Consider the following 12,414-nt stretch of genomic DNA (forward strand, 5'->3'; position numbering starts at 1 on the left):
AGGTTTGAGAAGTCCTCGACCAATAAGAGTTCCTTAGCTACAACCTAGACAACTTTTGGACCGCCTAAAGTGGGCTAAAAAAACATACAGCTCCCCCAACAGTTTTGTAATTTTGTGCTTTTTTCAGACGAAACCAGAATCTGTTTAAATAGTGATAACCGGCGAATTCGTGTGTGGCTAGTTGTGCAGCTCCTGTTGACTCTCGCCACACACGAATTTGCCGGTTATCACTATTTAAACAGATTCTGGTCTTGTCTGAAAAAAGCACAAAATTTCAAAACTGTTGGGGGAGCTGTATGTCTTCTTAAGCCCACTGGAGGCGGTCCAAAACATGTCTAGGTTGTAGCTGAGGAACTCTTATTGGTCGACGACTTCTCAAACCTGAGTCTAAAATTCTTCTTCTTATTGTAGCCAACGATATTCTGACTTCTGTAGCATGCCTGAATTCTCTTTGGAGGGCTGGTACAGACATAGAACAATTTCTACGGATGGAAATTCTGATATATCCATTCTGTCGATCATTTTTAACTCGGGGTCTACCAGACCGATCTTTATTCCTTATCGAGTTTGTCTCCAGGAAACTATTCCACATCCGTGAGACATCACTCTGAGAAACACCCACTCTTTCTGCCACGAACCGCTGTGAATGGCCTTCTTCAACTAAATCGATAATTCTTATACAGTCCAACTCAGAAATTAAAGTACGATTCATTTTTAATCACGTTTTCAAAAATTTCACCAGAATAAATTTTTAAAATGTTTACACCTTGGCAAAACCAGGTCAATTAAATGGGTATTCAAATAAAATAAAGAACTAAAAAAGGTATATTTTTTATAAAAAAAGTCCCATTAAACATGTGATAAAGATACGGATTTATAAAAGCGTGAACATCGTGAACACGAGGGGTGATGCATATTTTTTGAAACTATGTGTATTTGACATGTAAGTAGGATTTTTTCCATCTACATTCATATTATTTTTTTCTTGCCTAAAAGCCCCGGATTCGTGCCAGCAGTATTAAAAATAACTAATGGTACCATATTATTATATTGGCTCTTAATGCAGGGGAGTTCGTTAAGTGGGAACCGAAAAAAAAAATTATATCCTTAGAAAAACTAAAAATCGTCAGATTAAGAAAAGGTAAGTTAAGTACATGCAGAACAGTGTATATTCATTTAAAAAATCTTATGGTTTGAGCGGGGCATAAGGAAATGTGCGTCACAAAGTTTCACAAGAAAAAAGCAAATGTTTCGAGAAATAAACGTCAGATCGAAAAACTTAAAAATACGTTTTCAATATTTTTTAAAAATCTATCGAATGATACCAGACACAACACCCCACGGAGTGGGGTGGGGGGTAAATATAAAATTTTAAATAGGAAACCCGCGATATTTTACGAAATAAACATCAGATCGAAAAACTGCAAAAACACGTATTTAATAATTTTGAAAAATCTATCGAATGACACCAAACACGACTCCCCACGGAGGTAGGGTGGGGGGCTACTTTAAGAGATTAAGTATTACCCCCAATTTTTTATTGTAGATTTGGATTCCTTGCGTATAAATAAGTAACTTTTATTCGAGACATTTTTTCGAATTATGGATAGATAGCGCTTTAATCGGAAAAAACGATTGTTGGAAATTGAAAATTAAATTAAAAAATGGAAAGTCCCCACTTAAATGGAAAACTTGACTTGACTTTTTTTGGTTTTAGGACCTAATCTTCATAAACCAATAGGTTCCCATAACCCTTGAGTAACTGCAAATTTAGCATACTTTCCTCACCTACTATAATTGAAAGACTAATATGCCAAATTCTAAATCGTCCTCTAATCCATCTAAACAGCATATTCTAAAATAAAGAACTAAATCTTGAATCATTACAATAAAGAAAATTGAATGGATAATAAGTTGTGAGCAGTGAGGGATACCACATCAAAATAGTGAAGTCGGTTTCTTCTTCAGATTTTTTTTTGGCTCAGACTTTATGTCATATAGCCAGAAACAAAATGAATAAATGAGCCAGCCATCACTACAATTAATCTTGATATATGATCACTAGAGCTCGGGAGCAACAATTGCCAAAGCAAGGACAAGTTTTATGAAATTTAAGAAAATCCTTTGCAATCATGATCTAAATTTGGAACTTCGCATAAGAATGGTTCGATGTTATATATTCCCAGTACTACTTTACGGTGTTGAAGCATGGACCCTGACAGAATCGCTTTTAAAAAGCCTAGAAGCATTTGACATGTGGGTCTACCGCCGTATTCTGAAAATCAGTTGGGTAGAAAGAGTCACAAACGAAAGGGTTTTGCAACGTTTGAATAAAAGTTGCGAAGTAGTGAACACGGTTAAAAGGCGCAAATTGGAATACTTTGGTCATATAATGCGTCACCCAGAAAAATATGACATACTTCACCTTGTCATGCAAGGTAAAATAATGGGAAAAAGAAGTGTGAGCCGCCGTACAACTTCTTGGATTAAAAACCTACGCCAATGGTTTGGGAAAACTAGCACTGAACTATTTCGTGCGGCTGTTAATAAGACAATGATTGTTAATATGCTGGGCAACATGAGAGCCAACTATCGACAAACGGTCTCGGCACCTTAAGATGAAGAAGGGCTCGGGAAATATGCAAAATGCATATTAAGTGCAAATTTGCATATTTTGGATAAATTTTATAAGTGCATATGGATTTATTAAAATTGCATATTTTCAGACTTTTTTTACGATACCTTTAACGATACCAACAGAAAAAAATTTAAAGAGAAATGAGAAGCCACAGATCTAAACAATAAATCTGAAAATTCTCGTGGAACCACTTTCTGGTAACATCCTTAATCTATGCCTTTTATAATTTATAAGGCAAGGAGACGACGAATAAACGAGACGAAGGGGACTCTACAATATGCAGTCACATTTTGTTAGTGAAAAAATGTTGTTATTTTTAAGTGATGCTGAGCAATATGACCAAAGGTAGACAACATTTAAAAATATTTTTTTTAAATTGGTTACTTTTTGGCACACGCTTTAAATAGAGTAGCAGAATCTGTAAAGACAGAATTTCCAATGGTCAATACCCTTGTATCAAATATAAAAAAATATTTTTAAAAGCCCTTCTGCGAGTACAGGTGTATAAAGATCGTTTATTCAATGTGCCTTTATCACCTAAACCTGTGGTAACTAGATGGGTAGCAAGGTTAAATTCTGTAAATCTCATAACCGATAATTTTGAGGGAATTAGAAACGTCATTTGTAGTTTCGATGTAGATGAAACCAACAAAATATATCAAAAATTCTGCAGGGTTTTAAAGAAAAATGAGGGATATCAAAAAATAATTCAAATAAATAGTGTTAATAATTTAATTTTATAAGTAGAACCCTCAATTATACAATATTTTAAGTTTGTCCCTTTAACTTTATGTGAAGTAGAAAGAAGTTTTTCTGTGTGCAACCAATTATTATCAGATAAACGGCTCAGTTTTTCTGTAGAAAATTTAGAAAAACATTTAACAATGTATAGCTTTAATTGTAATAATAATATAATAAAGAATGATGATGGTAAATATAAAGAATACATGAATATATATTGATGTAAGTAATAGAAATTGTAATAAATATTTTTAGCATAAAAAAAATGTTGTATTTTATTTAGCTTAAATGCCTCGACAGCTAAGGCCATTGGCATAAAATAAATAATTAAATCCTTAAAAACAAGGATTACTGCGTTTTTAGTTATATGCATTAAATGCATAAAAGCATATTTTAATGCATATTTCAACTTGTTTTTTTTTGCATATTTTGGGGTTTTTGAAGTGCATATTTCCCGAGCTCTAATTATCACCGAATTCGATTATCAACATTTTTCTCCAATAAACCACGTCTACACAAATCTTTCTACATAAAGTCTACACTACTTTCTACCACCGAATCAAAAGAGATCGCTCACATCTTAACACCACCTTACCTCTTTTCTGTCTGGTTGCTTTTAAATCTGCTGCATCATCGAAATCAGGAGCACCTAAATAATCATTACGTTAGCTTCATTGGACAAAGATACTATTAGCCATAATATAGTAATATATAAATACATATAACAATCTGTAAAACTTATTACCAAACTGTACAAATTACACTACAAACACTACAATATCAAACACCATTCATACAGTATTCTTAATGCAGAATTATATGCCATATACAGGGAACGGACAGATATGACAGAGTGTAACAAAAACGCGGGTCATACATTAAATCAAATATTCTGGGACCAAAAAGAGTTTGATTGAACCTAACTTACCTTCGTACACATGTGCACATAAAAAAGTTACAGCCCCTTAAAGTAACAAAATGAAAATCGATTTTTTCCAGTATATCTAAAACTACGAGTATTAGACATTTTTTATTGAAAATGGCCATGTGGCATTCTTATGACAGGAACATCTTAAAAGCAAAAACAAAAGTGGAATCTTTTCACCCGATAAAAATTGTATGGGGGTTTTGTTCGCTTAAACCCCCCAAACTAGTGTACGTTCCAATTGAATTATTATTGTGGTACCATTAATTAAACACGATGTCTTTAAAACTTTTTTGTCAATTAGTATTTTTTCGATAAGCCAGTTTTTATCGAGATGTGGTTTCTTTTTTAGTATGTTGCAAAATATACCTAAAAAATGTAAATTAGGCATAAATATATTTTAATATTATTACTAGTTCTCTATAATCTCTGATAAGGTGGTAGATGCAAAATCTTGGTTCAATGTTATTTAAATGCATTCATTTTTTTTAATCCTAAGAAAACTAATAAATATTTTTAAAAAATTTAAACACAGAATGATAGATTACAGTATTACAGAGGACCGAGAGTCCCTTAAAATGAACAAAAATTTTCTTTTGAATGGAATATTTGAAATTAAAAATCACACTAAATGTTCTTTTTTTTTACCCGTGTAACTTATTAAAATAAACATTATAAAAATTTTCAGGGACCTTTATTACTCTCGGTAATAATGTAGCCTTTGATTCTGCGTTTAAATTTTTCAAAAATACTCATAATTAATATGATCATTGTTTCACTAACTATGTATTCAGTGATTATAATAATTGATATACTATGCAATAAAAACTAATACTTAATCGAGAAAAGAGGAAAAGTGATAAAGTGATTTTTTTAATAATATATTGTTATGTACTATGGAATGCCTAAATAAATTTTAAACATCTTTGACAACAAAATACTTGGATCACAGGATATATCCTGGCGTATTCTCTGCTTGGGATCTTCCATAAACAATAAACAATAAATAAATTTTTAATAATGTCACGTCTTAAATCAATTATTTATCAAATACACTATCAATATTCTTTAATAAACAACTTAAAATATTTCTGAAGCCGTGTCTAATATATAAAATTGTCACTGTCTTGTCAGCAGATTCTATTCGACTGAGTGCGTTGTATGACAAATATAGCGAATATTCGATTTGGAAAATGTAACCAAGGACAGGTGCTCATTTTTTTGGAATCCTGAAAAAACTATTACATATTTTTGAAAAATTTAAAAGCAGAATGAAAGACTACATTATTACCGAGGGCCAAAAGTCCCTTAGAATAAATAAAAGTTTCTTTTGAATGAGGTATTTGAAATTAAAAATCACACTAAATTTTCTCTTAGTTTTTCACCCCTGTAACTTATTAAAATAAACAATATAGAAATTTTCAGGGAATTTCGGCCTTCGGTAATAACGTAATATTTCATTCAGCGTTTAAATTTTTCAAAATACTTATTAGTTTTCTCAGGATTCGAAAAAAATGAATCCCATTTAAATAGCATTGGAGCCGAAAGTTTGCACCGATTCCCTCAATGATATACACATTTTTAAAAAGCAAAAATAAAGCTTTTTTAAACACTGTAAATAAGCTATAATAAGTTTTCTCCAGAACATGTTTCATTTTATGGTTTCACATGGACTGAAGAAGAAAGAAGTAGAAGGAAAAATAGGCATTAAGGGCGTAGGCGCAATATTTAGCGTCAAAGTGTTTTAAATGCATTAATTTTTTTCGAATCCTGAGAAAACTGATAAGTATTTTTGAAAAATTTAAACGCAGTATAAAAGATTATATTAATATTAAGGTCCGAAACTCCCTTAGAATAACCAAAAAGTTTTTGAATGGGATATTTAAAATTATAAATCACACTAAATTTTCTGCTCTTTTCACCACTGTAGCTTACTAAAATGAACATTATAGAAGTTTTCAGGGACTTTTGGCCCTTGGTTGTAATGCAATCTTTCATTCTGCGTTTAAATTTTTCAAAAACATTTGTGTTTGCCCAGGATTCGAAAAAATGAATACATTTAAAACACATTGGCCCGAAATTTTGCGCCTACGCTCTTAAAAAGCGAGTATGTAAACATATGAGAACGCTAGTCGTACAGTACAGAGGAAAACCTGCAGAGGCCAAACCAGAGAACAACGGTGGTCGTTGTTCTCTGGTTAACGATGATGTCACACAGCGTTGAGGATGTAGGTCGCTTAAACAATGACGAAGTGTCTAGGAAGGTAAGTGAAATATCAGAAAGATACAATAATTATGAGTATGAGAGATATGAGTAACAAAGGTAATTTAATAAATACTTACTGTGATGGCCAATGATCCAAGATCCAAATACTGACGGATAAACGATGACAAGAACAATTACGGCAAGTACTAAACTTTTCATGATAACAATAGAATAAATTTATATGAAAATAGATTTTCTATAACTTCACGACTGTTTAATATATGTAGATTCTCTGACAAAGTGCTAATATTGTTTTAAGTTCAATGTTTCTTTAACTAAGGACTTTCTGGTAAAATGCTGCGATATGCTGTGACTTCTAATAAGTACACGATTATAATAAATAATGTTACAAAATTTAATAATATTTATAGGGTGGAGAATTGCCAGATAATTATTAATATTGTTTTATTGTGTAAAATTAACGATGTAAAACCTACGAATAAATATGTTCAACATAATTTCTTTGTTAACCTACCGAAAAATAATTGAAATATAAAAATACTGTTATCTAAAACAATAGCAAAATGGGTAGATTAGTTATAATTTTTATTAAATTTTGATGAATTTTCATTTAGTTATTAATTTTAATAGGAAGTTCGTAGGCGAACCGAAGTCGAAGATATTTTCGAACGTATTACAAGGCAAAAATGAAGATGGGCGGGACATGTTGCGAGAATGGAAGACCTTACATGGCCAAAAAAACTGCTTAAGTGGAGACCACGGGCAGACAAGAGAAGCCAAGGAATACCCCAAATGTGTTGGACCGACGCGACGACCTCAAAAGAATTGTGACCAATAGGATAGCAGTGGCGCAGAACAGAAGAAGATGGAAATATCTGGAGGAGGCCTATGTTCAACAATGGACAAATCAGGGCCGATTGATGATCACGAATTGATTAATTTTAGTCTAGCAAGGTTAGTACTGAAATAATTCATGTCTGTACTAAATCTTTTAAACTTTTTTTGCTAAATAGATATTTTTATTACAAATTGTTTTGTTTTCCTTATTTTGTTTTATGTATGTGCTGTTTGTTTTTTCTCATTTCATTCCTTTATGAGTATTTATTCGTTGGCATATGCCAATAGACCAAAGGGAAAGTGAATAATCATAAAAAAATGTAGCGTATATACAGGGTGTTTGGTAAAGAATGGGACATAGCTTAACCTTAGATTCCTGAGGTTAAAATATGTCGATTTAAGCTAACTTACCTTAGTACAAAAGTTGATAATAACCGAAATACATGGTGCCAAACTTAAACTTTTATTTTATTTATTTTTGAATATTTCTTGACAGGTATGGGACAACAACACGAAATTTGGTAAGTGGTGCTGGTACTGCACACCCTACTAAATTATGTTAAACAAATTTGTTGTGGCTACTATCAGGGGCGTACGACAGGGGAACGTAAATGTTTGACCCTTCCCAAATTCTACGCCACTGGCGGATTTTCTATTTTAGTGCAAATTTTTGATTATCCAATACTTTCTATGTAGATAACATACTCCTAATTTGTAACGATAAAGCCATTAGTTTTCGAGATATTTAAAACTAAAAACGAAGGAGAATAATACATTAATCAAAATATAAGTGTGCCTTTTCATTTTTAACTTCAAAAACTAATGACTTTATCGTTACAAATGAAGAGTATATTATTTGCATAGAAAGTATTAGAGAATCTAAAAATTATGCTAAAATAGCAGTTTTGTCAGTGGTGTAGAATTTGGGAAGGGTCAACCATTCACTTCCCCTGTAGTACGCCTCTGGTAGTCACCAGAAACGATTATTTAACATAATTTAGTAGGGTGTACAATGCCTACACTTTCTGCCAAGTATGACACGGATATGTCAAATTATTTTAAAGTATTCTTTTTTTTTAATAATTTATTATTTATTTAAAACTTTAAGAAATATATGTGCCAATACTAAAAAACTATTTGACATATCCTTATGATACTTGGCAGAAAGTGTAGGTACTCTACACTATACTAAATTATGTTAAATAAACGTTTCTGGTTAATAACGTTTTCAAATTCTACGGCACTGATGAAACTGCTATTTTAGCATAATTTTTAGATTCTCCAATACTTTCTATGCAAATACTATACTCTTCACTCGTAACGATAAAGTCATTAGTTTTCGAGATATTTGAAGTTAAAAATAAAAAGGCACACTTATTTTGATTAATGTATTATGCTCCTTCGTTTATAGCTTCAAATATCTTGAAAACTAATGGCTTTGTCGTTACGAATGAAGAGTATATTATTTACATAGAAAGTATTGGAGAATCATAAAATGGCACTAAAATAGAAATTCCGCTAATGGCGTAGAATTTGGGAAGGGTTAACCATTCACGTTCCCCCGTTGTACACCTCTGGTAGTAGCCAGAAACGTTTGTTTAACATAATTTAGTAGGGTGTACAGTACCAGCAGCACTTACCAAATTTCGTGTTTTTGCCCCATGCCTGTCAGGAAATATTCAAAAATAAATAAAATAAAAGTTTAACTTTGACACCCTGTATTTCTGTTATTATCAACTTTTGTACTAAGGTAAGTTAGCTTAAATCGACCTATTTTAACCTCAGAAATCTAAGGTTAAGCTATGGCCCATTCCTTACCAAACACCCTGTATAAGCGAGTTAGTACAAAATAAAAAGGAGAATAGAATATCACATACGTAGAATGAAGGAGTCTGAATGATGGACGGCCATAGCCAGACAGGCCAATGCCTATCCAGTGTTATGATGCCAAAAGTAGGAGAAGAGTGGATGAGTCCAGAGTAGTAAATGTAGTAAAAACTAAATCACCCAATGACAGACGTATTGGCCGACCATGTAATACTACATGAAGTAACATCCTTTCTCAAGATATTAATTAGCCAATAAACAGGTAGAATTACGTGTAGACAAGAAAAACCAAATGCTGAATTCCTATTTAATCAGTAATGTAATTTATCCACGTTTTTTCTCTTAAGAGTGTAGGCGCAAATATTTTAAGCTGTCCCTAATTTTTCTGTCTTTACACGGCAAATTGCGTGTAGTATAATTTTCACCGGTATGGATATGTAAACAGTACTTGAAAATGTCATCATTAACTTTAAAGAGATGTCTTTTGAATGTTCTTGGATACCTGTTATTGTATAATTGCTTAAATCATTAATTCAGTTAATTAATATGATTATTTCATTCATAGGAGATTCTGACCAATAGAAAGCTACAGAAATCTGAATTAAATCGATAATTTTTGATAAGTGCCCGTCGTTAAGTATATTACGTCAGATGCCCTTCGTTGTTACGAAAAAATACATTCAGTGACATTAATGACAATTAATGTTTTAAAAATTATAAAAGTGATGACTTTCAATCGTCAAATATTTATAAAAACTTAGTGTTTAATTGTACTAATTTGTACTTACATAAATAAATTACAATAAAATTTTGGTTTTGAACAGTTTTATTCATGAAATAATCGCAACAAATTGCACTCGAACTCTAAAATTAATATAGAATTTTAGAGCTCTTGTGCAATTACTACTGATAATTTTTTGACTAACTATATATTTAGTGATTGTAATAATTTATATACTGTACAACAAAAACTAATACTCAATCGAGAAAAGAGGAAAAGTGATAAAGGGATTTTTTAATAATATGTTGTTACTATGGAACGCTTACAAAATATATATCCTGTTGTATTCTCTACTTGGATCTTCCATAAATTATAAACGATAAATATATAACTTTTTATTAAGTTCACGTCTTAAATCAATTATTTATCCAATACACCATCAATATTATTTAAACAACAAACTGCCTCTGTTCCAGTGTTCCCATATATCAAAGTTTGTCCGACTAGACACCGTTAATCTATTGACAAATTTTCAGCTTGCTATTAATCAACTTTTTTTGGTACCTACGCGGGATCCAGGTGTATTAAGTTTTTTCAGGATTCAAAAAAAAAATGAATGCATTTAAATAGCATTGGACCAAGATTTTGCGCCTACTCCATTTTAACCGTTTACAAAATGTGATGGATTTTTCAAATAAATGTTCAAAACGTCTCAATAAAAACTTGCTTGTCGAAAAAGTACTAAGAGGCAAAAAAGTTTTAATAGCATTGCGTTTAACTAATGGTACCACATTATTAATTTAATTGGAACGTACACAAAAGTTTGAAGGCGGGTTTAAGGGAACATAATCCCCCATAAAATTTTTATGGGATGTACAAATTTCACTGCTATTTTTTTAAGGTTTTCCTGCCATAAGAATTGAATTGACTCCAAGATAGCTGAAAGTGGCTTCAGAATGTAATAAAAAGTAACAAAGTAAGTTTGAGTACCACACATTTAACGGCATACTGAAAAACATATCTACAAATGGGAATTATATAAACACAAGCTTACTAAAGGACCAAATAAAAAAAGAAGATTGAAATAAAGGAAATGTAGACCTTCCCAATACTTATAACGTAAGAAGAAATAATATGACGTAGCCTGTTTTCAACACGGAACAAAAAAAAAAGAATATTAATTTAGTGAATTAACTTATAAACGAACAATGGAATCATTCACAAGAAATAAAATGTACAATAGAGAAGGCTAGTAGTGCATTTAACAACATTGCCAAACACTTTAAAAGCTACAAATTCTGGACATACACTGAAGCGATGGAGAAAAAACTTGAAGCCTTCGAGATGACTGTTCGAGACAGCCGAATCCTAAGGATATGATGGACGGAAAAGACACCAACGAGACCAACGAAGAATGGGGAAAGAAATAGAAGTGATGTATAGGATTAAAAGGAGATAGCATATCTCGGACAAATAATGAGAAACGGCACTAAATACAGATTACTGAATAAAATTCTTACCGAATCCTTGGCAAGTGGCGCAACAATCACCTGGTTTCACTACTGGACGAGCACCAAGTCCACATTGTGGAGGACTGCACTTAACACCATCACAAGGACCTCCTAAAATAAAAAGAATATTTAAAATGAGTATATTTCAGAGCTATATCTTGCAACTTTGTACCATGCGATTTGATTAATGATATATGTGTCGAACTTGATAAGTTTGAATAATTTTGATACATTGAATGTTTAAATATTTTAAGCTAAAAATTTTGATAAAATACAAAAAAAAACTAACATCATTACCTAACACTTCCGAAGAGCAGTACAGTACTAAGGCACAAAGTACGAAAAACTTCATTGTGAATTTGTACGTTACAAAAAGAACTGATGGTACAAAAGCTGAAACTGGTTTGAGGAAAAAAGTTGTTTTCTGCTTTTATATTTGGTGAATAGAACGCTAATTAACTAGTAAACACCGATCGCAAATAATACAAATTAACGACAGTATTACAACATTAACTAGAAATACAAAGGCGGATATTATATTTTTATCTGTGGTAAATATTGGAAAAAAGTTATAGGTCATTCAATATCAATATTTTTTATTACCTGAACATATTATTGATATTGGTGGAAGGTTTAAATGAGGATAATATTCAAATATACCTTGAATACATGATTATTTTGCTTATAACACTACAGGGTCTAACAAAAATACAGGTCATAAATTAAAGTACATATCCTGGGACAAAAAATAGTTCGAATGAAGCTAACTTACCTTAGTACAAATATGCACAAAAAAAAAGTTACAGCCCTTTGAAGTTACAGAATGAAAATCGATTTTCTCGAATATATCGAAAACTATTAGAGATTTTTTATTTAAAATGGGCATGTGGCATTATTATGGCAGGAATATCTTAAAGATAAATTATAGTGAAATTTGTGCACCCCCTAAAAATTTTATGGGGTTTTGTTCCCTTAAACCCCCCCAAA

General features: G+C 31.7%; 1 protein-coding gene across 17 annotated transcripts in view; it reads right to left on the bottom strand.

Moving 5' to 3' along the window:
* LOC114330552 (uncharacterized protein DDB_G0274171-like) overlaps positions 1-11,958 on the bottom strand; it is a 522,367-nt gene extending 510,409 nt beyond the window's left edge. For 9 of the 17 annotated variants that reach the window (XM_050643451.1, XM_050643657.1, XM_050643536.1 and 6 more), the window contains exons 1-3: positions 11,725-11,958; positions 11,437-11,538; positions 3,975-4,028 (exon numbers count right to left, since the gene is read on the bottom strand). In XM_050643451.1, coding sequence (XP_050499408.1) covers positions 3,975-4,028; positions 11,437-11,538; positions 11,725-11,779 — 211 coding nt within the window. In that variant the 5' untranslated portion in view covers positions 11,780-11,958. Of the gene's footprint in view, positions 1-3,974; positions 4,029-6,647; positions 6,911-11,436; positions 11,539-11,724 lie in introns of those variants that run through there. The other 8 variants (XM_050643510.1, XM_050643502.1, XM_050643498.1 and 5 more) reach the window with 3 other exon arrangements.
* Positions 11,959-12,414: the final 456 nt, after the last annotated feature.

The sequence above is a fragment of the Diabrotica virgifera genome, chromosome 1, assembly GCF_917563875.1.
Source record: "Diabrotica virgifera virgifera chromosome 1, PGI_DIABVI_V3a".
Taxonomy (NCBI): domain Eukaryota; kingdom Metazoa; phylum Arthropoda; class Insecta; order Coleoptera; family Chrysomelidae; genus Diabrotica; species Diabrotica virgifera.